Here is a 25,406-nt window from a genome sequence, read left to right on the forward strand (position 1 = left end):
GAAAAGTTCAGGGGCCAAGTCAGATTTATCTGGGGCATGAATTTTTTTTTTTTTTTGAAGGAAGATTCTCTGGGCTAGACATAAAGTGCCCGGGGTTATAAGGACACCCATGGACCAGGGGCAATAAAAGAAATAAAGCAGAATGCAAAACAGAATGGTAAATAAATGGAGATGCATCATAAAAGTATAGTTAGCTTCATATTTCAGTTACTGGTGGATGCTCAGCGTCCGGACCCGCCTTCTGTTAGCAGCTGTTACGCAGTCTACGTCCCGTGAGCTTGGTAGTCATGGAAACGGGCTGTCACATCTCGTGCCATCGGACCCCGGAATTAAGCGAAGAAGACGGTACACTGAAGAGCGCGCTGGCTGCCGATCATTCGGGGGTAATGTCAAAACATGACGCTTTGAAAATTGCCTGCTTTGGTTTAGCAGTTTGGAATATGTGTAATTTACAAACCAAGTACAAGTAAAGAGTTATTAACTTTTAATATTTAAATATTCATAGCTATAGCGTTTCTATCACGAACAGTTTTACATTTTAGGTAAGTTTTATATATGCGTTTGCATAGCCTATTTGAAGAATTTCAACATGCAAATAAAAGCGTGTCGGGATAGAGAAGCCTAATGTCCAGAATCACGCTAAGTGTTTCAGTTTTAAGGAGTTAATTACGCGTAGGAGAACTGAGTAAATCTTAAAGAAATTAAAAATTGTGCAGAAATATCAGTAATTTTACACTAAGGTGTTATGATTCATGAATTTGAAGTATGGGGCAGCCGGCTGAGTGGATTTAAAGTTGGTACAGAGGGAGTTCTGGTGCTGATCCGGCTCGGACACATTTTACACCTGGACTGAGGTCGTCTTTGTAAGTATACTAAAGCGCCGATGGTAGTAGAGGTGCGCGATTCTGATCAATCCGATACCAAGTAAATACAAGGCCAGTATCGTTAATACCGATACCGATACTTTTCACTTATAAAAGCAGCCTATGTACTTTCATGTAGGGAAGAGTGTGTCATGATTTATGAGGTGAATGCACTATCAATATGGTAAATCTGAATACATTTTCATGACCACTAAACGATTTTGTGATTTTCGCTTTCCACTGTTAATCATGTGCATGTTAAAATTAAGGACAGATTTTAAACAAAAAATGCAATGAACGGAATTTGCAAACATTATTCATGTAGATCTAATGCATTAAAACTTAAATTCTTCTGTTTTAGCTTTTGTTCAGAAACAATAATATAATGAAATGTATCCGTTTCATTACACTGCTAACGCCAGATTCCGTCAAACTTGCCATAGACAAAACTTTTATTATACAGAATACACAGTGTGATGCCCGGCTTGTACGATCCTCGTGTGTGCCACGCCCCCCTAATTATCCACTTGTGGTTCCCTGATCGTACCCAGCTGTGTCTTGTTATTTTGCTTAGTCTGGTGTATTTAAGTCCAAGTCTTGCCTGTACCCCTTGTCTGTCATTGATGTTAGTCGGTGGTGTTAGTTGGCGTCGAATGGTTTCCGTCCTGAGTTTCTCATTAAATCCCCGTATACCCTATATCCTGCCTGGTTTCCGCTCGCTCTCCGATCCGTTCGACCACCCGATCACCCAGCGACCCCAGCGGGTCGTGACACACAGTGTCAAATGTTTTTTAATTCCATGCAGATATTAAAACACCGAAATGTGTTTTTTCAAGGATGTATGACTATGACGTGATGAAGGTTGTGTTAGTGATGCTAAGAAGAATAAAATTGGTTGGACATGTAAATAAAATATTACTTTCACCACTTTTTAAACTACCTGCATATTCTTTGCTTCTCTGAATGGACACTGCCAGTGACCTCAGTCTGAGGAACATCCCAAAGGTACAAACAGCATTAATGTACCATCAATGGTACAGAAGTGTTCCTCAGAGTCCATTTCTGTACCTAAAAAGGCACAATTACCTACAGCTAAGGGTACAGCCCCAGTGACAAGCAAAGGTACAAATTTTTACCTTTTTTCTGAGAGCGTAGTTTGTCTGCGGTACCTGAACTACCCCTGTACCTGTTTGCTATGTTTCTGAACAGGTTCCCCTATTTTACCCCTTTTAGAGTGCAGAGTGGTCCAGTGGTTATGGAATGACCGCCATGCAGCAGAACTGTTAAGATGTCACTAAATTTCTATGCTAGAAAACAAAGAAACCTCTTTACTTGTTTTGTAGTAGTTATCCAAAGCTGGCCTGATTTAGGTGCTGGGCCATAAATTGGTATAATATCATCATGTAGTCATCATGGCAACAGAACAAACATTGCGACCACCAAGGTTGCAAAGACGGTTTCAATAAAGGTCTTGGAATCTGTTACTGTGGTTCCTGCATACAGAGAATGTCTTCTTTGCAGGTTACAGGGTGCTTTCTATAATATCTGTGACTACTGTGTGCAGTAACTGAACTAGACAAATAGCTCAGTTTCATAACTTCAGACCCTTTTAGCTATTAGATTTTCAGTTATTGATGTTTTGTGGAATATTTAACAGTCAGCTGGGTGTAAAATGATGACATGAAAGCAGTGACCATCACTGGGTGGGGCTTTTGTGAATCAGTTCACCATATTTTTGGTCATTCTTGCTGTAATTCGTTTAGACCAACCAATCCCTGATCACTGTTCCATGCAGCACCCATGAGGAATGAGCGGTTTGGGATGGACATCATGCAAGCAAGGGGCCAAGGATTCCCTCTCTCTTCATTCTTAGATGAGAGTTCATTAAAGGACTGGTTTCCTCAGTGGGCAGGGGGTAAGATCTGCTTTTGTTGAAAAAGGTCTGGGCACTCGCATCAGAAGCAAGTGTTACTCACTGCAGATGTCCCTGCAGGGATAAAAGCTTCCGAAATGTGCATTTAAAAAAATTTCAATTTCAACAAAATTTCAACTGTACTAAGTTAATCTGACTGACATACACTCTCTGGCCTCTTTCTAATGTACACCTTGCTAGTACTGGGTTGGACCCGCAGTGCCTTCAGCACTGCCTTAGTTCTTTGTGCCATAAATTATTTGTGCCATAAATAAAAAGTGTTGGAAACGTTCCTTAGAGCCCATGTTGACATGATTGCATCATGCAGTTGCTGCAGATCTGTCGGCTGCCCCATAGGTGGTCTGTTGGATTGACATCTGGTGACTGTGGAGGCCATTTGAGTACAAAGATCACATTGTCATGTTAAAAAAGAAACAGTTCCAGATGATAAGTGTTTTGTAACTTGATAAGATGATAAGAGGCCCAAAGTGCGCCAAGAAAACATCCCCCACACCATTATACCACAACCATCAGCCTGAATTGTTGAAACAAGGCAGCATGGATCCATGCTTTAGTGTTGTTTATGCCAAATTCTTACCGTGTGAATGTCGCAGCAGAAATTGAGACTCACCTGACTACACAACACTTTTCCAAATGGATCTTCAAATCCATTGTCCAATTTTGGTGAGGCCTTCCCGCTGTAGCTTCAATTTCCTGTTCTTAGCTGACTGACGTGGCACCTGCTGTAGTCTTCTGTTGCTTTCGCCCATCCCATCTGTTGTAACATTCGGAGTTGTGCATTCAGAGATGCTCATCGACATTCTTCAGTTGTAACGAGTGATTATTTGAGTTACTGTTGCCTGTCTATCAGCTTGAATCAGTCTGGCCATTCTTCTCTGACCTTTGCCATCAACAACGTAGTTTCTCCCAGAGAATTACTGCTCCCTGGATGTTTTTTCTTTTTCAGCCCAATCTTTGTAAGCCCTATAGATGGTTGTGCGTGAAAATCCCAATAGATCAGCAGTACTGAAATATAGTATCTGAAATACTTAAATCACCTTTCTTCCCGATTCAGGTGTTTGATGTGAACATTAACTCCTGAATCAATTGACCTGTATATGCATGATTTTTTTACATTGTGCTGCTGACGTATGATTGGCTGACTAGATATTTGCTTCTTCGAGCAAATGAACAGGTGTACCTAATAAAGTGGCCAGTAAGTGTATAATAAAATTTCGTGAAATCACTATGCATTCGGATAGATAGTGGAATCATGTTAAGAAATTTTAAAATAAAAATTAGACATGAATTAGATTGAACTAAAATGACAGACCTTTGGCCTTCATTTCTACTGCAGGCAGCTAAGACGCTGTTTGTGAGATTTTTTGTCCTTGGGCTGACGGTACTGGGCTCCATTTTTGCCATAAGGCTCCCATAAACTCTAAGGGGGCAGTCTTGCCTTCATTTTGCATTCCAGCTGAGCCCAAAGATGCTCTTTTAGGCCAAGGCTGAGGCTCTGCTCTGGCCACAGTAATATTCCAGTGTTATTTACTGAACATTGAAATATTTACTTATTTTGTGGTCACGCCCAATGCCTTCTGGTGGACTAGTCATGTTTACAGTTAAATAAAAGAGCTCTTTCTTACTAAAATAAATATGTGGTACATATTTTATGTGTGAAAAACATAAGTGAGTTTTTAGCCTCCGCAGTAACATACAACTTCTCCTGTCATACAGGTTTTTCTGTCATGCGGTCACTACCTAGGAGCACCCAGCTGGTGTTCGGTTTTCAGTCTGGCCGGGCCGTCCCTCGCCTCCGGGAGCCATGTCACCTCTATGGGGTGGCGGGTCACGTGTCACAGGCGCTCTCGCGGTGGCCAAAGGAGTGTGAGGTCATTGGGGAGGAGATCAGGCACATCGGTGAGCGAGTGCATGAACGTGGAGGGCTTCTCTCTCAACTGCTCACCTGGGTCGTCTTGGTGGCCATCGACTCTGTGCGGGAGATACCAAGGTAACGTGGCATTCTGAAACTGCCCTTAGACAGATCACCAAAGCTTTCTGATGAAGCATTAAGTCCTTGATGGGATTGACTTTTCCCTTGTGGGGACAGTGGACAACTCTTCTACAGTATGTTTCACATTAATTGTTCAATGATTCAAAGGTTCTGTTTTCCTGTTTTGATTTCAGTCGGGGTTTATGGGTCCATTAACACATCCCTCTCCCAGTTTAAGGATGGTTCGGTCCATCCTGAAGGTCTCTCCTTGGCCCAGAGTCAATGCCCACCTTTAGTCTGTGTGAGCTGCATTTCTGACATACCAATTGTGTCGATTACGAAATAAGTGGCTTTTTGTCTCAATCCTTTCCTTTCATGGATCTGGTCCTCTTCAGAGTGGGCGCCTCCTGTCCCTGAACCTCTGTGTGCCCAAACTAGCACAGCCCAGAGGCCACAGGTCACAGAGGCAGGTCAGGGGATACTGGTGTTTAATGCAGAGGCAGGTAAGGATCACCTTGATCTCCTGTTGCTCTCCACTTTAGCTGCCAGTGCTCCATATTCCATACAAATGGTGCTTTTCAGATGCGTGACTGGGGTTTTAATTTAAAACTATGGTTGCCAGTCAATTCATTTTCTTAATTTGATTAATCACAAGAAATGAGTGATTAATTGCATACTTAGTCAAGTTATAATTTGTTGAAAATCCATTGCAACTATATTAAACAGGAAAATAGGGAAAGAATGACAGGGAAACAGCAGGAGTAAAATAAACATTATCTAGAGGTTACATTATATTAATAGCAACACAGAGTCACTTCTGCATTCCTTCACCATTTATACACTTGATCAATAATTACAGTTAATTTATAAATGCAGCCAGGCAGCATTATATTCTACAAATGTGCATTTGTGAATAAAAGACATGGTCAGAATAACTGTTAATGTAACTTCATAATCCCTGCAAGGTTTTAGACCATAATTTCAGTGTAATTAACGTTTTAAAAAATGAATTAAAGAAGCAGCAAAAATGACAAGAATCTTTCTTTGTACTTATGCCATCCATCCATCCATCCATCCATCCGTCCATCATCTCCCGCTTAATCCGAGTTCGGGTCGCGGGGGCAGCAGTCTCAGCAGGGAGGCCCAAACTTCCCTCCTCTCCCCGGCCACTTCATCTAGCTCCTCTGGGGGGATCCTGAGGCATTCCCAGGCCAGCCGAGAGACATTGTCCCTCCAGCGTGTCCTGGGTCTTCCCCAGGGCCTCCTCCCAGTGGGACATGCCCGGAATACCTCACCAGGGAGGCGTCCAGGAGGCATCCTAATCAGATGCCGAGCCACCTCATCTGGCTCCTCTCGATGCGTGGGAGCAGCGGCTCTACTCTGAGTCTCTACCGAATGACTGAGCTCCTCACCCTATCTCTAAGGGAGAGCCCAGCCACCCTGTGGAGGAAACTCATTTCGGCCGCTTGTACTCACATCTCGTTCTTTTGGTCACTATCCATAGCTCATGACCATAGGTGAGGGTAGGAACGTAGATCTCTTGGTAAATCGAGAGCTTTACCTTTTGGCTCAGCTCCTTCTTTACCATGACAGACCGATGCAGTGCCCGCATCACTGCTGACGCCGCACCGATCTGCCTGTCGATCTCCCACTCCATCGTTCCCTCACTCATGAACAAGACCCCAAGATACTTAAACTCCTCCACCTGGGGGAGGACCCCATCCCCAACCCGGAGAGAGCATTCTACCCTTTTCCGGCTGAGGACCATGGTCTCGGATTTGGAGGTTTTGATTCTCATCCCAGCTGCTTCACACTTGGTTGCAAATTGTTCCAGTGAGAGCCAAAGGTCACGGTCTGATGAAGCCAACAGAACCACATCATCTGCAAAAAGCAGAGACCTAATCCAGAAGTGACACCAAACCGGACACCCTCAACGCCCTGGCTGCGCCTAGAAATACTGTCCATAAAAACTATGAAAAGAATCGGTGACTATGAAAAGAATCGGCGGAATCCAAACCTCACTGGAAACGAATCCGCCTTTTTGGCACCCGTGCGGACCAGGCTATGGCACCGGTCATATAGGGACCGAAACGCCCTTAAAAGGAAGCCCGGCACCCCATAATCCCGGAGCACTCCCCACAGGACTCCCCGAGGGGCACGGTCTTTGTACTTATGTTTTTTCTTAATCTACTTGTGAATACCTTTATGAATTTTAAGACTGCAGTGTAAGTTTTATGTGTTTTTAGAACGAGTTTGCGAATACAAGAGGCCGAATTGAGTTTCCTCCGCAGGGTGGCTGGGCTCTCCCTTAGAGATAGGGTGAGGAGCTCGGTCATTCGGGAGAGACTCAGAGTAGAGCTACCACTCCTCCTCATTGAGAGGAGCCAGATGTGGTGGCTCAGGCATCTGCTTTGGATGCCTCCTGCTAAGAGAGGGATGTCTGGGTTTCCCTGCTGAGACCGACCTCGGATAAGTGGAATATAATGGATGGATGGAGTTCCCACTAGTAGAGTCAAATTAGATACATTTTATATGTGTTTTGTAATTATAAAAAGCAAAGGACTTAATTTTATCATTAAAAGATATTTGTTGTTGTCTTGCTATCTGACTTTGTCATATATTGTAAATCAATGGCATATAACGAGTATTCTTGTGCATACTGTGCATAGTAAAGTTAGTTACTACACGTTAACTCTGACATACCACTGTATTACTGTATTTTGTTTAAAAGCTGCACTTTCGCTGACCACCTAATTATTATCAGGAAGGACTCTTTGAGCTACTTCAGGTTTTACAAACTGCTTTAAAACTGAAAGGCTCCTGTGCTCGACTAAATAGTTCAGTCTTGTGCTCTGACTGGTTTGTTTCCATGACTGAAAGGTTCATCCAGCTGTGTCACATTAGCATTAGTGACACATGCATGATTATAGGAAACTGACCAATAAGTACACAGCAAAAAATCGCGACTAAAGTGAAATCCAGGTCCCTTTGATTGAAATGGTTGCTTACAATTCTTGTCCTAGTTCAAAGTGTCCTTTCTGACATGGATTAGGTACCCTAGCTACATTTGTTAAGTCTATTTACATATGTTACGATTGCTATTTCCCTCCAGTCTTTTGTATTTTGATGAAAATTCACATTCATTAATCAACATGCCACTTCTGCTCTAAATGTTAAATGTCTTAAAGTCCTGTACGTGAGACAGACCTTAGCCCAGAGAGATCCTGTGAAGGGTCCGCTCCTGTCCTTCTGTGCAGGGAGAAGGAGCATTTTCTCTGGGTCATGTGTGGGAGGTCAGCGTATACCCCCCAGAGATGCCACAGAGTCCCTCTCTAGCCCGGATGACACCACACTGCTATTTGAGTCTCGCTTCGAAAGCGGGAACCTGCTCCGAGCACTGCAAATGTAAGTGGTCTCCCTCTGACCTGAAAGTGCCTTTGACCTTGTCTTGATGTGACCCAGTCTTGGGTTTAACTCTCTGTGCTCTTTCTTACTAGGGTGACCATCTGTCCAGGCCTTACTGGGACCCCCCATATTTTGTTTGTCTGTCCTGAAAAAAACACAGAATGTCCTGGAATCTCTGTGTGAAAGTCTTATGCAGTCAAAGAAAATGTTTATGGCTATTTATCTTACGTGTATATTTGCTCAGAAAAAAAATACAATTTAACACTATACGATGTGCAAATTAACAGGAACACAATAAAAATGAACAAGGATTTCGTCTGTTCTCCAAAAAGTTACCAAGCTGGATGACTAGATAAACTCCACTTCGGTTCCCAAATCTCTCCTTGGGGCACCTCAGCCGGTCTATGTGTTCAAGACATTCTCCCAACAGCTCAGTGAATCAATTAACTAGTTTTATTAAATAAGTCAATGGGGTATTGATTAGCCAAACAAGGTGGGGTAGTGGTTGAATAAAAAAATACATGGTGTATTGAATGGTTGATGCAAATATTGAGGTAATTTTAGGAGAGGTTTCGAAATGGCTAATAATGTCATAATTTTACACCAACATGAAAACCATATCAACATAATTTTCTGTGACTGCCTTAGACTTTTGCACTGTATTGTATATGTGTGTTAATAGCACTCATATTCAGTCAGAGCTATAGCTGATTAGTAGAAAGACTGTGTCTTTTTAGTCAATGATGCACTCAGAAAATCCTGCCAATCTAACTATTTGATGACAAGGCACGCTCTACCCTCGCGCCACATAGTCTGTGACGATTGCAGCTTTGTACATTGCCGCTGTGTTCTCTTAGGTTAGAGAACAAAACTGAAGTTACATTGTAAATGGGTGGCGAAACAGAGGACAGAGACCAGCTACAAAATAAAAAATCCAACCCAAAAAAATGAAACGTCTTGCATCGTACAAAGAATGGGAGTAGATTTGCATGGTGTAAAAACAGTGACTGATGGAAACTGTGTTAGGAAAAGAATTATTGCAGACTAACATTTTGGTTGTTTTTGTATTAACTAGGGTGGCTTAAGAATACAAGTGCAGGCTACTTGTTACAATACATTTAAAACTATTATTCCATGTAAAAACTGAATGTGTGAGGTACAGTATGGGTTCATGACTAATAGAATAAACTATTACATTATTGAGCAAATAATCCATAGTCAATGTATTAAAAATCCTAGAGATTACACTGCCATGTAAGGTTATAATTTCCCTTTCAAACAGACCTAAACAAACCTTTGGAATGGTGTCGCTGAATGCAATATTTTTGGCCAATATCTAGATGTCCAGGAATTTTGCAGGACTATTGTGGCAACCCTAGTGCTGACTCAGCTGTAGAGTCAGTCCTGTGTCACTGTAACCTGGCTTTAGAGTCAGTCCTGTCATACTTTAGTTAAACTGTAGAGTCAGTCCTGTGACACTGTAACCTGGCTTTAGAGTTAGTCCTGTCATACTTTAGTTCAACTGTAGAGTCAGTCCTGTCATACTTTAATCTAGCTGTAGAGTCAGTCCTGTCATACTTTAGTTCAACTGTAGAGTCAGTCTTGTCATACTTTAGTTCAACTGTAGAGTCAGTCCTGTCATACTTTAGTTCAACCGTAGAGTCAGTCCTGTCATACTTTAATCTAGCTGTAGCGTCAGTCCTGTCATACTTTAATCTAGCTGTAGCGTCAGTCCTGTCATACTTTAGTTCAACCATGGAGTCAGTCCTGTCATACTTTACTTTAACTGTAGAGTCAGTCTTGTCATACTTTAGTTCAACTGTAGATTCAGTCCTGTCATACTCTGATCCAGCTGTAGAGGCAGTCCTACCCTCTGATTTGTACGAGTAGTTTATTATTATCTACAGATAGAATCAATGCCTTACTTTCCACAGAGGTGAATTTGATTATGAGCTGACCCTCCGGACAGACCTATACACCGAGAAGCACATGCAATGGTTCTACTTCCGGGTGAGGAATACGCGAGCAGGTGTGTCCTACCGCTTTACCATCATCAACCTCCTGAAGGTTTCCAGCCTGTACACACAGGGCCAACTACCCCTCCTCTACTCTGAAAAGAAGGCTCAAGCCTTGCGGATAGGCTGGCACCGGACAGGCCAGGACGTGGTCTACTATCACAATGGGCAGTACCACCTGGACCAACCCTGCTTCTCACTGTCCTGGACCCTGCGCTTCCCCTATGACCAGGATACATGTTACCTGGCTCATTGCTACCCATACACGTACACTGACCTGCGGGCATACCTCTCTGTCATTGAGGGCGACTCGAGGCTTGCTCCCTTCTGCAGAGTGCGCTCTCTCTGCCGCTCACTGGCCGGGAACCCAGTACCCATCCTGACAGTGAGCACTGGGGCAGGCGCTGCCCCCCTGAGGCCGGCGGTAGTACTGACAGCACGTGTCCACCCGGGGGAAACCAGCAGCTCGTGGGTCATGAAGGGTGTGCTGGATCACCTACTGGGCAGCTCGGCTGACGCTGCCCTGCTCAGGAGCTCCTTCCTCTTCAAGCTGGTGCCCATGCTGAACCCGGACGGCGTCATCGTGGGAAACCACCGCTGCTCGCTGTCGGGTCGCGACCTCAACCGCAGCTACAGGTCCAGACTCCGGGAGCTGTTTCCCACTGTGTGGGCCGTGAGAGCCATGATCCGGCGGTAAAGCCCTCTAACACACACACACACACACACACACACACACACACACACACACACACACACACACATACACACACATACACATAGGTCAGCGTACGTATCTAAATGGAGACCGTCCATTCATTTATATGGGAAAAATCCTGACCCCAGTCACGGCACCCTTAGCCTCTACCCAGCCCTAACCTTAACCATAAGCAACCAAACAAAATACAAGACTTTTGACATTATTTCTTTTTTGATTGCATGCACAGACCTTTATAGGAGCCTGAAAAATGGTCCCCACAATGTAAAAAAAAAACTAATCCACACACACACACACACACATACTGAACAAAAGTTAATTAGTTTCAAACATTTAAACAATACATTCAATGCAAATTATGTTCAAGTCCAAAATATTTATGGTATGGACAAATATATAATATTTATGCAAACCTAATTTCCAGAAAAGTTGGGATATCTTCTAAAATGCAATAAAAACAAAAGTATGATTCATTAATTCACGTGAACCTTTCACAGTTTTACTGACCAACTTAAACGTATTTTGCAAATATGCGGAAATTTTGAATTCGATGGCGTCACACACTCAACACAAGTTGGGACAAAGGCATATTTACCATTGTGTTACATCACCTTTCCTTTTAATAACACGTTTTAATCGATTTGGGGCTGCGGATACTAATTGTAGTAATTTAGCTGCTCAACAATCCGTGGTCACCATTGTATGACTCTCCTTTTCATGACGTGTTATACATTTTCAGTAGAAGATAGAATTGGACTGGCAGCAGTCCAGTCAAGCACACACTCTGTGTCTATGAAGCCACACTGTTGTAGCCCATGCAGAGTGTGGTCTGCCGTTGTCCTGCTGAAATAAGCATGAACAACCCAGGAAGAGATCTTACCTTGATGGCAACAGACAGTATTGTGCAAAAATCTTAGGCAAACTAAGAAAATGATGCTTAACCGATCTTCTTGGTGATATAAAAATAAGATATTATGTCTGTCAAAGTGTTTCAGCTTGGTAATTTCTAAACCTCTCCTAAAGTCAGCCCAGTGTTTCCAGCAATCATCCAGTACACCCATGTACCTCTTGACTTAAACACTGGCACATGTTATGCGGCTAATCGATACTTAATTTACTTTTTCAGTTAGTTACATTAATTAAGTGAGCTGGTGGTGAAATTTGCGAAATACATGAATAGGCTGGGTCGTGGGGGGTCCGGAGCCTATCCCGGAAGCAATGGGCACGAGGCAGGGAACAACCCAAGATGGGGTGGCCCCCCATCCCAGTAGGATAAGCAGTTTGGAAAATGGATGGATGGATGTATGGATGAATTGGCTAAGATGCTTTTGAGGAGCTATCCAACAAGATATCAGTAACTTTTTGGAGGACAGAAGAAATTATTACTCGTTTTTTGTTACCCTTAGTTTGCATATGTTCTAATGCTACATTGTGTTTGTGTTCTGAGCACTTTTACACTTACTACCCAAATAAATAGCTTTAAATATTTACTTTGGCTGCTAAAGACTTTTGCATACTGTACTGTATGTCTCTCTAAAATCATAATATATAACTCAGAATCAATGGTACCATCACATACAGGTACATACAATTCCATGGGCACTGACACACCCCCTGTACCATCACAGATGCTGACTTTTGCATCTCTCGCTGATGGCAATCTGGATGGTCAGTTTCAGTGCTGACATGGAGAACTTGACACCCTCCAAAAAAAGCTACAATGTGGACTCATCTGACCACAGCACACGGTTCATTTGAGGTGATGGCCTTTACACACTGAGATGTCTCTGCATTCTCTGAATCTTTTCACAATATTATATTCTGTAGATGTTGCAAGACCTGAATTCTCTGCAATGTCGTGTTGAGGAATACTCCTTTTGAACTGCAATTAGCCTGCTTAATGTGGAGTCTTCCAAACCGGTGTCAGTGGAATATTCTGTGCATTTTCAGATCTTATCTTAACTCTGTCCCAACTTATGTTGTCTTGCTGCCATCAAATTCTAACCTGGGTATATTTACAAAATACAATTAAATTGGCCAGGACAACAGTTGAAAATCTTTATTTTGTACTTTTGTCAGTTAAATAAAGGTTCACATGAATTAACATACCATCACAGATCTTTGTTCTTATTGCATTTTAGAAAATATCCCAACTTTTTTGGAAAAAGGGTTTGTGATTACGGCTATGGAAAGCACCCTGTTCAAAAGCATAGCAACAGGCTAACCATGAGGTTAGGGCTTTAACCACTCTGCCCCCTGCTGCTTAGTAACCTGTGTCCTGAAGCTCGTATGTTCAGATGGTCTGTAGACTGGGACTAGGAAGTCTGCTTCTGCTTCATTTTCTTCCCAAATGTTGCATGACTCTTTAGCTGAGACAGATGCAGCCTGGCAGCCCTGTTTGACAGTGGGTGTGAAAACCACTGGGGAACCTCACCTCACATGTCCTTGTGTGCCTCTTTTCTTCGCTGTGTATCCCTCCATGTCTCTCTGGGTGTCCCTACCTGTTCCTATGTGCCTCTCGGCATGTTCCTGGGTGTCCCTACCTCTCCCTGTGTGACTCTGCATGTCCCTGCACGTTTCTTTGAGAACATACCTGTCCCTGGGTGTTTGTGTCCCCTTCCCACATCTGCAGTCTGCTGAGAGAGAGGACGGTGCTGCTGTACTGTGATTTTCATGGCCACAACCAACAGCACAATGCCTTCACCTTCGGCTGCGAGGACCTGCGCTCTGCCAGGAGGCACCCACACGAACGTGTCTTCCCCCTTATGCTCAGCAAGAACTGCCAAGATATGGTAGGATACCCCCTTGCTGTTGAGCTACGTCATGTCCCTTTAACAACTTTCTGCCATCTTGAACCCAAAAAGCTACATGATTGGTTGAAACCTTTCATTCACCTGACCTTTATTGGTCCTTTGAATTTGCAGTTGGCTGAGTCTGTTACCAGGGTCTGTGTTACTTGTGTCTGTGTTACGTGTGTTTGTGTGTGTGTGTTATCAATGCCAATGTTACCTGTAAGTGTGTTATATGTGTTTGGAGTACAGTATCTGTGTGTATTACCTGTTTGTGTGTTACCTGTATGTGTGTTACCTGTATGTGAGGCAATGCATCACCCTGAGCCACTTGTGTGTCTCGAAGTTCTCCTTCCAGAGCTGTAAGTTTGAGGTTCAGCGCAGTAAGGAGGGGACAGGCCGTGTGACCCTGTGGAGGATGGGGGTCCTCAATAGCCTCACCTTAGAGACCTCGCTCTGTGGCTCCAGCATCGGTAACCATCGCCAGCCATGATTGGTCCGAACCAGCCAGCCAATGAAGAGTCACATCCTGTCCTGAGCTGTGTTTATCATTTCGGGGTGGGGGGACCGAAGGTTGGAGGAAGGGAACCCACTTCAACACGCGTGACCTGGAGATGCTAGGAGTTTGTTTCTGCCGCACGCTGCTGGACTACTGTGATCCAGACCGGACCAAGGTGTGTGCATCTCCCAGCCGTGATCTCTGCACCGAGATATCCTCCGCTTTCCTGCCTGGACGAGTTCCCCTCAAAGCCTTAAAAACAGAAACCTGAGTGTAGTCCCATGTTCCCTGTATCCATCAGCCATTTTACAGTCACCACTCTGTTTCCTTCTTGCTTGTCTTTTGCTCGTCCATGATGCCTGCTCACTTTACGTTTAAATAGGAAGGAGCTGGACGAGGTAAACGTCTGCTTTCAGATGCAAGGTGCACCTGAGGTGGCTTTGTCAAGCATAAACTTAATGTTCATCTAAATGTCTCAGGGTACGAAGGCCTCAGCAATGCAATGTAGTGGGACTTTAGATGGGTGATTGAAACTTTATATAATAAAGGCCCCAAAGAAATCTTCTCATGATAATGTAAAAAAGTACCAATGCGTACAACAGCAGTCCCTGTATGGCAGCAGCTGGTGGAGCCTCAGGTCAGCTGAGCTTGTCATGTTGGGAACTTGAGTTTCTGCTCTGTGTGCTTCTCCAGTATATCATGTGTCTGAGGGAGCTCCAGGACATGATCAGAGTAGAGGGCGACCCTGGCCTTGCAGATGCCTCTCTCAGGTAGGCCCTAAGTGGAGAGGACAGATTGCATCTCAATCCACAGGGGGCTCTGATTTGGCTTTCCTGTCGCATTCTTTCATTCAGCGTAACATGCGTGAGCAGCATGCATTATGGCAGCTGTGTAATTCATACAGACTGTACTGAACCTTTTAAAAATTATTTCCTTTCTATTCAGTGGCATGATTCTGAATGAGCAGCAGTCCATGCTCAGGAATGGAGTATTACTTTGATACGTTGCAGATGAAAAAAAATCTTGCGAATTACTTGGCCAGAATAATTCAAAGTAACGGTCGTCATAAATGTCAGAAGTGGTTTGTAAATAAAAGGTTAATAATTAAAATACCTATGTTACATGTGTGATAGAACTGGAACCTCTTGTGATCGCTGGCGTGTAAATCTGTGCTCTGCAGATTCTGGTTACCTTGAATTTGATTATACTTTCTGTTCAATAAAAGTCATGTATTTCCCTGATAAAGGATAAAGGATACTTGTGGTAACTGCAGCTTTGAGCTGTATGTAACTATCACAGATGAGGTGTGTATCTCACAGTGAGACGGACAGTGATGTACCCCTTCTGGGCCCAGTCACATGTTCGTTTTTGTTTCAGCACCAGCGACTCAAGCAGCTCGGAGTCTGATGGAACCCTAGCCTTGAATAACAAGGTAGGATTCTTCCTAGTCCGTCTACTAAATAGCTGGCCATACAGTGTACTGTCATGATAACCTCCAAAATGGGTAAATGTGTCCCATAACCCCAAGCTTTCATGCCTTACCTGTGTATGTCTCATAGGAGAGTAAGACGGAATATGTGAAAACTAAAAAATGTGTATGTACTTGCACAATGGTGGATAAAATATCTTTATAACTGAACTGAGTGTTCCACTGCAAATTCACCTGACTTGGTTGTGCTGGTGAGTATGAAGATCTAATATTCTTGGAGGCACAGTAATGAATATTAGAGGGCTGACATCTGAAAGGCTTGGTAAGGATATCTGGAAGGTGAACGTATGGTAGCAGTGACTCGTTTGTCCACCATGTTGTGTATGTGCTACTCAGTGCTCAAAGTCCTGTCTGATACCTTCTGGTGTGCATGGATCAGGGTGTGATATATCACACAGCACCCAAACCAAGGCATCTTCATACTTTGAGGGAGGTTTATAAGTCATCGAGTTATACAAACTGGATTTCTCTAGAAAGAGATGCTGGGAAGAAATCCAGATGAGTACAGTGAGATCACACAAACCCTGCACACACAGACCAGGGCCAAATCCTGGGCAGCCCCCAGAGCTGCAAAGACACAGCGCCCCCACCTGGGCAGGGACCATCATGCTTCTATTTGACAATGATCAGTTTATTTGATGGTCAGTTATGTTCTTCACCCTGTGGTGTAAGATTTCTTGGCGTATAAAGTCACTCAGGTCCAAGAAGGAGAGGAACAAGTCCCACCTCGCAAGGGTGAGGGAGAAGATCCCACAGGCAAAGGAGAAGAAGGTAAATGAGCTCCTGGACTCCTATGCCAAAGCCAGGAGTACATTCCCTCCTTTGTCCACAGGGGGCAGTGTGGTCCACTTACTTGTCTGTCTTTGCAAATTTCAGGAGGACTTCACCAAAGAGAATACAGAGAACAGCAGATATGGATTGAAGCCTGTGAGTCTTGTTTTACACTCCGCACTTTTCTGATTGCCCATATTGCTGACCGCTATTTAATATCATGGAAATGCGTACCCAGATGAAAACCGAGAAGAATACATTTACAGAGAAGATTGATTAAAATAGCAGTGTCTGTGCTGGACATACGGCATATCATTTATTAATGAGGGCCCTGGTATCCTACACCTATACTGTGTGTGCTATCACAAAAGGGTGTAAGCGACCTGATCCTCGCAGTTCACTGACCTGTTTCATGAATAGAATTGTCGCCTAGGAGAGTGACTGGACCCCCCCCCCCACCATCCTGTAGGTGAGGGTACCTCCAACCATGCTTACGAGGGACATGTTCAAGGCAAGGCTGCGGCAGCCCTTCCCATCAAGCCCAGGAACTTCACCTGGACAGGTACAGTCAGAGCGATTGGTGTCCCCATCCATACTGAGTGCTGGTTCTGGCTTTTCTGAGGTTGCACTAAGCATCTCATTGTTCACAATCCATTATCAGTTTCCATCTGTCCAGGCTGTATCCTTATGACTCAGCCTTCTGCTCTGTGGTTCTCAGTATTGGTTGAGGGCCATTCCATGGCTTAATACTGGACAATAAGTTAGAAGATGGGTGAATGGATGGATTGATAGATGGATGGATGGATGGATACAGCAATATCATAGAACTTCATAAAACTCCAACAAACACTGCAGAAATCTTTAAATAACTTGGGACCTTTTCAGGTTGTCACATGATGTCTTTATAGTCTTACTTTTGCTCCGACCAACCAGTTGAGTGCTCTGTGAATGTGACTCTTTATACTCAGTTGGTTAGTCTTGGTTTGGATTTGTACTTTCTGAACCTGAACTATCCACCTCTGCTAAAGTATGGAATGTACTGTGTATGTTTCATATTGTTTCCCAATTTATGGTAGTCTTACATTCAAAACTGACTGGTTGTCGCCATCTAGTGGGATCTAGTTGGGTAATGCACCCTGTAACTTATTGGATGTTTAATCGAAGCAGGTGTGTGTGTGTGTGTGTGAACGAGATCTCCTGGAACTGTGTATTTTGCTTACAAGCCAGTCTGTGGTATGCAGTTTAAATGTGAAATTCTTCTAGAAGCTTGACAGTTAATGTACAAGTGGAATAACATGTCTGTAGACTTTTCCTTAAGGCACCATGTTTGTTGCTGCTATGCCTGTTTTGAGACACACACATTTACTGCTGTCCTCTTTGTGTTTTCTTTTCCTGTGCCTCCTTCATGTCACTCAGCCTCTCCAGCTCTCTGCGCAGCCCCTGCTCTTCCATACTCAGCCAGCCATTTGTTCCTTCCTAATCTACTCAGTCTCAACTTATTAGCTAGCAGGTGCGAGTATTTTGTTTGTTTCGGTTTACTTTGGCATAATTTTAAATTTGTTCACAAAAAAAAAATGAAATCACAACAAAAACTAGACTGGGTGCATTTGACTATGTTATTAAATGGAAACTATATGTATATACCCTTCATATTGACTCCTGTGAAAACCATCTTCCTCCTGCCTGCAGCTGGATTGCTGAGGCCTTGGTGCCCTGAGACATTTAGATGAACATTAAGTTTAAGCTTGACAAAGCCACCTCAATTCCGCCAGAATCCTTCCATCTGAAACCAGCCCATTACCCCGTCCAACTATCGAACCACATGACACATGAGCCCTCTGCTGCTGGCCAGAAAAATACGTAGGAGAACATGCTGCCCCCCCCATCCCCCAAATGAATCATGATCTCTGCTTGAAAACCCTGCCTTACTCCATTTGTTCCTATTTTTTTTGAAAAATATCTGGCTTTCAGCATATCTGTGAAAGAGGCTGGTCTCTCTGCCACTGGATTTGTTGTGTTTCAGCCATTTCATGGGTGGTGAAGTTGATCAGCAACCAAATACAGAACATCTGTCCATTCCGTCTGCATGATGCAGATAAGCCCAATGTACCTGAGAACCTTTATGCTGTGCTCTGTATTAGGCAGCTCTTACACAATACAAAAATATTGGACACTCAAATTAATAGGCATTATTCTCATATGGGATTATAGGGGGCACTCTCTGAAGAGACTGCGTTTGTCCACACTGATGTGGACACTCTTGATTCTTGCATCTTTCGTGGGGCAATATGTGAAAATCTGAAATAAAATCCAGTGAACATTTGTCAGACAAGCATGACTGTAAAACCACCTGAGTGTCTATAGTTCAGCTGATGAATGTTAAACTCTCACAACACTTCTGTTCTTTGCCGCTTCTTATGGCTTATGGCCCCTCCTTCATGGAAATGCACTTCAAAGTAAAAGTCCTGGCCTCGCACCCCACAGCAGGCAGGAGCTGACTCGAATCTCGTGGCTATCCCAAGGCGGGCCCATGCTCTGTTCCACCTGCCTGCTCACATCTACAGTCGTGTTGAGCATTCGCCCCAATTGAGTCCCTCTGAATTACTGGCAGCAGAAGTAAACATCCTGAGGAGTTTATATAAGGCTTATTAAATTTACGTGATGTCCATTACCTACCAATTTTAATAGCTGCTTCCAAAGTAAGTTTATAAAAAGAGCTGAAATGCTTCAAAACTGTAAAACACTGTGTGGGAGACGGAGGCATTTTGTTGATCCTTAATCAGTAAAATCTCTGCTCTCTGGCAGGTCTGCGGAGCCAAAGACATTCGGAGTTGGACCTGTCTTCTGTTTACACTTCTGTAAACCACTCTATGAAAATTACACTCAATTCCCTTGATTTAAAAGAGTTGAAGTTGGACGACGGCATACCTGCTAAGCCAGGCCGCTTTTCTCGGCCCGTCTGTTTAACACGTTTGTGTTTATTTTAATTCAGAGCCTTTTCATCCCCCCATCCACACGGCCACTCTCAGCGGCGATCCGCTGACACGGCCCCACTTTTTTCTAGGGGGCGGGTTCCCCTCTGCCATCCTATTACAGCCTTGCGGTATGTTTTAGAGATTGCCGCGTGGAGGAGCAGACGAAGCGTTGAAGCTATTAGCAGGATCGCCCCTTAACCAATAATACGGGGTAATTTCTGCGAGATGATTTGCACAGACGTTTCCTACACTTACGCGCGATTGCTTTTCCTGCAGGCTGGTGGCTGGGCTCCTACATTCAAGCATCACAATTAACCCTCGAGCTTTGCTTTTTCTGCTAGAACACTTTTCGCTTGCGTCCGTTCCAGCTCCCTTCTCCTTTAATTTTTTTCTTCCCTCTGGGCTGTGGACAGAAACATTTACGGCTCCATTAATGCAATTATTTCTGAAATATATCCATGATCTTGAGGGTTTCCAGCCAGAGCTCTTGTGCCACCTGCTGGCGGGGCAGGATATGACAGCTCGGGGGCAGCTAGAGACCGGTGCCAGCGGTACAGGCTCCTCGCTCCCAGCTCACTTTGGCACCAGTACGTTTCTTTCCCTTTGCACATACCTCATTATGTCTATTTGTTGAGACTATGACATATTCTGAAGTGTCTGTGAGATGCTTACTGGATTGATGTAAAACTGTCAGGTATTTCTCTGTAAATATCGCAAGTATGCATTGAAAATTGACGCATTGCTGCAGCTGGTGAGGAAATGCGTTTCTGCCGCTGAGTTCAGGCTGCAGTATGGGACCCTTCTCTGTCGTGTTTGACAGCTTTCCAGTGGGATCCGTTATCCCGCCTTTGGCCCTTTACTCGGCCGGTCGTCCCTCCCCTGCCGCTGCACCTCCCCAGTAGCACCTTGTCAACCTCCCGCACCCTGCCGGGACCCCCTAACGTCAGCATAGGAGACGACAGCATTGACACCCTGCCACCTCCGGAGGGTAAGTATGTACACAAGTGCGTCAGTCTTCATGCTTAATTAAACTAAGTCTATGGTGGGGGAGGGGGGGTAGGTGTCAAACTGTTTTTGCACAAGCTAATCCTGCTTTTTGTTGCACATAATTCTATATTTTTTCCTATCACCATGGAAACAACAGGGCACATCACCCTGAAAAGGCTTCGCTTTCCATCTGATTTTCATATTTTCCTCATTTTTGCACATTTTCACCTTCAATTAAATCAGAGCCTTTTTTTTTTTTTGTTCACAGGCGGGAAAAAAGCATGTCAAAGTTTGCAGCCTCCTTTATTGGTTTGGAGGTAATCAAACATGCAATCTGCAGGTTTGGAAAAAGTCACCGCTGCCCTGGTTAAGTCAGCTGAGATGAAGAGGTTAAAAGGGGGGGAAGCTGCAAGACCCTGCCAAGTATAAGCTTGTAAAGTGGGCGGGGTCTAGGAGCGCACGAGGCCAAGGTCAACAGAAAGTGCCGATGCCTATCAGTGGGGAAAATGCTACAAAGCCACATTTAAAGTACAGTTCCATATGAGTCAGAGTCGAGTTTGTCCGTGAAAGTGTAGAATGACTTCCAGGGGTCTGCAGGTCACCACTTATGATTCGACCCTCAGAAAAACCACTTGGGATGAAGGCTGGAGCATTAAGGCAGATGAAGGTTACTGATTGCTAGAAAGAACATTTTGTGACAGGCCAGGGCAGGTACTGTAAACCACGAATCTGACCTAAAGGGGAATGTGTGGAGAAGTGGGCCAGAATCCCTCCATGTCTCTGCGAGATAGTGATCGATTAACACGGGAAGTGTTTACCTGTGGTCAAGGTTGATATAACAAGCATAAGAAGGCTGTTATTTTTTCCAAATTGAGGGAATCGGGTATTGCACAATTTTTTAAATTACATCCCATCCAGGCCTCATTGCCCTTGCATCCTGGGATAGACTCTAGGCTGACTGTCACCCTGTACCATATAAGGGGCTATGAAAGATATTGGATGAATCGTTTCAACATGTGAGGGTGCTGCAGTGGTTAGCACTGTCGCTTCACACCTTGGGGACTCCGGTCTGTGCCAGGGTTCCGTGTCCGTGCAGTTTGTATGTTCTTGTGAGGTTTCCTCTGGGTTCTCCAGTTTCTGCCCACAGTCCAAAAAACATTTTGAGATTAATTGGAGTTTCCTGGAGATTTGCATATGTGAGTGCCTTGCATGGGGTTAACACCCCCTTCTGGGTCATTTCCTACCTTGTCCTCAAAGGCTCCATAACCCTGGATAGGACAAGCAGTTTCTGAAAATGAATGGATTTTTGACATTCACTGAGGCTCTCTTTCTTTCATACTGCAGTTGGGGTGAGGATTAGACCATGTTCATTCTAGGTTGCCAACTTTGGTCAGCTGGCTGGAGTGTCTGCACACACATGCAAATCCAGTTACATGTAAGATTTATTACCTTGTAAATAGTCTGTAATGTTTGCAAACTACCCAAACACTTTTATATAGCTGAATTTATATTTATAATGTAATAATATAACTTAAGATTTCTTGTGTGAGCGTGAGACACTGAAAGCATGTCATGCCAGATGAGTGACAGTTGACAACCCTGGTTCATTGTCAGTGGTGATGCAAACATGCAGCAGACCAGGCTACATTAGCACATCTGCCTGAGTCATTGTGTGGTTTTAAGATGCGTACAGATTCGCTTCATACAGACAGAGAAGCCATAAGGGAACCTAGAGGGACTGACACTGTACGTGTTATTTTACAGAGGCAGTCCCATGATGCAGTGCAATGCAGTGAAACAGTTCCCATTTTTATGTTAGGTATTAGTGATTAATCAACAGATCCATCCATCCATCCATCCATCCATCCATCCATCTTCTAACTAGTATCCCAGACATTAATGGGCACAAGGCTGGGGTACACCATGAATGGGTTGGCTGTCAATTTTCATTTGGTGAAATGAAGAGAAACAAGGAACAGATGAGAGAGAGTAATCCTTGAGCAGGAAATCTATAGCGATGGAGGAGCGGGAAGCTCACTGGCTGAAAGACGAGGACGTGTGAGGTGACGGTGACAGCAGAACCGCAGCGGTAGCACAGCATCCGAGGGCTAATTCCAAACAGCCGCACAGTGAATCGTCCTTTCTGCTCACAGGCAGGGCGCCCAAGTCCCACGCGGCGCCGGCCTGCCTGCAGATCACATCAGAGCAGTTCTGCGAGTCGTACCTCATTTCCTTCTTGCATATCGCGGAGCTGAGAGCTTTCTGGGGCCTAAGAGATGAGCGAGACAGCCTGGCCACATTTCCACCGAAACATACTTATTTCGGACGCTGTCGATGTCACAGACATGTCAACCTCTCACTTTTCATCTCTCTGCTTATGGTTTCTGAGAAATGACATGACAGTGGGAATGATTGAAGACCTGTTACTGCACCAACCCTGAGAACAATGCACCCAAACGACGGTTCCCTCCAGATCATTGGCCCTGTGCAGCCTGATTGGATGGATACTCACGCGTCTACCACGCCTTTTCTCCTTCATTTGAGACCTGGACAGCTATTTTCTGCAGTTTAAAGTTCATAAGGGGAGATTTCAGGTCCAGAGAGTATAGATCCAGAACAAGATTTTGTTTCAACCAAGCAGTTCAGTACTCTGTGACTGTGACTCAACTGTTTGGTTGAAACAAAATCTTGGTCTGGATTTGTACTCTCTGGACCTGAAATCTCCACCTCTGGTGCAGTTATAGCTCCACGTTTATTTGGGCTGAAACTGATACTTTCTGGCTGTTCTGTTCAGTATGTAAAGTTATTACTCAACAATGTCATTTTCTTTCCATTTGAGATCATTAATACTTTTATATCTAAATGACTGAATGATCTGAATCAGAACTTTTATTTTTCAGAGCAAACCTAGGTCACCCAGCTACTCTGTGTTATAACTGATGTCTTGCAAGACAGTGATTAAAAGGCTAAATGTTGCTTGTTATTCTTGAGGACCAGTATTCACCTGTCCAGGACCACTGAAGGCTTTCACTTTTGAAATGACCCCAGATGACATAGGCGATGGTTCCTGCCCTTATCCTACATTGGTCATAAAAGGCATTCGCATTGTGGAAATTTTTGGTTGTTGCTCTATTTTAATGCATGCATACAATCAGGCATAACCTCCAAGCTGTCCACTTTGGTCCTGAAGTCTGATGGTGACGTTTCTGCTGAGTTGTGTCCACAATTCTGATGCTTTGTTCACTATCTGCACCACTGGGGTCCATCTGAAGTCACCTTCACCCCCTAGTCCGGCAGTGACATCATGGCCATTTATTAGTACCAAATAACCCATTTTTACACAGGCAAGAAACTATGCAGTAAAAATATCCAAGATGTTTGTATGTCTACTTTGCATTTTGTTTGGATCTGATTCTCCATATATAGCCCCGAGGATCATCTTGAGGTGACTTTAACGAGGCTTAAGCAGATCGGAGACGACGCCCCAGCACTGCTCGTACAGTGAAAACTACTGAAGCAAATGAGTTTCCATGCCTGGAAAACTATTCTCATTTTTTTCAAGCTAAATCCACAGTAATTGGGGAAAAGTCCTGAGATGAACAATACAGTGATATATTACTGTGGGTTATTCCATCACGCAACTGCGTATCAACTGCAGTGCACCGGGAATGAGGAATGTGTGCCTGAATTATGATGTGCTTTGATCAGGAATGCCTTCTGCCTCCGTGATTTCATACCTGAACAAGTCAATCTGCTCTTTCATATTATTCATACATCTGGCCTCTTATCCTGGACAGGCTTGCGAGATTTTCTGAATATGTCATATTTTAAGTATATTTTTACAGTTGAAGTGTTGAGAGGTGTAGCAGGGTATGGCATGCTCTAACTAAAATTATTCTCATCTTTTAGTATTACCCTTTCATAATATACAAAAATAGTGATCTGTAAGTTGATTGATGGGGTTTATACGATGCCTTTTCACAATTAAAGTTCAAAATAATCTGACAGGTATAGCATTTTAGTTTCATGTAAGCTACCAGTGTTTGCATTCCAGTGCTGGAACAGTATCCAAAATACAAACTTTGATTTCTTACTACACCATTTTCTTCTTGTACTGTTTTCAAGCAACTAATTAAACCTGTCAATGGTCACTGCCAAGTCAAACCAAAACAACAGCAAGCCAAATGAAACACTTACTTTGTCAGTATCTATTTGGGAATGTTGAATGATTGTGTTTTCTTACAGGTCAACAGGTACTGTGGTACTTAATACATGAACTTGTTACCCGAAGGGTGTCATTTCAAATGGATAAAAATGTCTTCTTGGTAACAAAATGAAAATCCGGCTTCTAAGAATGAAGTGGACTTGAAGTTTTCGGCCGAAATCTGAGATCAGTTGGACTCTCTGCTCTGATTTACTTGCCTTGTATGTCCAGGCTGAGTTCTGGGTGCAAGTAAATCAGGTGGACGCCATAACAGTCACTCCTCTATTGTTCTTTATGCAGAACATAAGCGGTTCCTCCTTTCACTGAACTAAAGGAGGCCCTGGCCACTTCACATGTGTCACAGGCAAGGTTTACTGTTTTCGTCATGTTTTATGCAAGACAGGAAGGCTACTGTACCTTCATCACACAGACATCTCATTCTTGTGCAGTTCTGAATCCGTATGAAAGACTTATTTCCCCTTTTGCTTTGATTCTCTCACTTATTCTGTCATTCTGTTTCTCTCAGCATAGAATATGCCAGAAAGAAGAAATGGAAAATAACAGGAAACTCGGACTCAGGAACGGAGAGAAGGCCTTGGATTCCAACATCCTGAAGACGGCAAACAGGCCAAAAGCTTACCCTTCACACATGAAATAATGTATGAATTTCCATGAGACAGTTTCGCTTCCTGAAAATGTGGATGTGCTGTAGATAATCACTCGATTAAATGATGCTAAGGAGCTGTGCTGAATGTGAAGCTGTCAGTGGCAAGGCCGTAAATCTCTCCT

The 25,406-nt window shown here is 43.8% G+C and overlaps 1 protein-coding gene across 1 annotated transcript; it reads left to right on the plus strand.

The window, feature by feature from the left end:
* On the plus strand, nucleotides 1–25,266 carry LOC125713990 (cytosolic carboxypeptidase 2-like). Its single transcript, XM_048984794.1, has 17 exons — nucleotides 1–383; nucleotides 2,659–2,778; nucleotides 4,513–4,695; nucleotides 5,164–5,271; nucleotides 8,026–8,173; nucleotides 10,108–10,881; nucleotides 13,536–13,695; nucleotides 14,039–14,165; nucleotides 14,266–14,366; nucleotides 14,885–14,961; nucleotides 15,569–15,623; nucleotides 16,371–16,451; nucleotides 16,557–16,607; nucleotides 16,921–17,013; nucleotides 19,896–20,013; nucleotides 20,247–20,414; nucleotides 25,144–25,266. Exons 1-17 carry the CDS (start codon nucleotides 218–220, stop codon nucleotides 25,146–25,148), a joined length of 2,535 nt encoding a protein of 844 aa, XP_048840751.1. The 5' UTR covers nucleotides 1–217; the 3' UTR covers nucleotides 25,149–25,266.
* Nucleotides 25,267–25,406: the final 140 nt, after the last annotated feature.

The sequence above is a fragment of the Brienomyrus brachyistius genome, chromosome 1 (assembly GCF_023856365.1).
Source record: "Brienomyrus brachyistius isolate T26 chromosome 1, BBRACH_0.4, whole genome shotgun sequence".
Lineage (NCBI taxonomy): Eukaryota > Metazoa > Chordata > Actinopteri > Osteoglossiformes > Mormyridae > Brienomyrus > Brienomyrus brachyistius.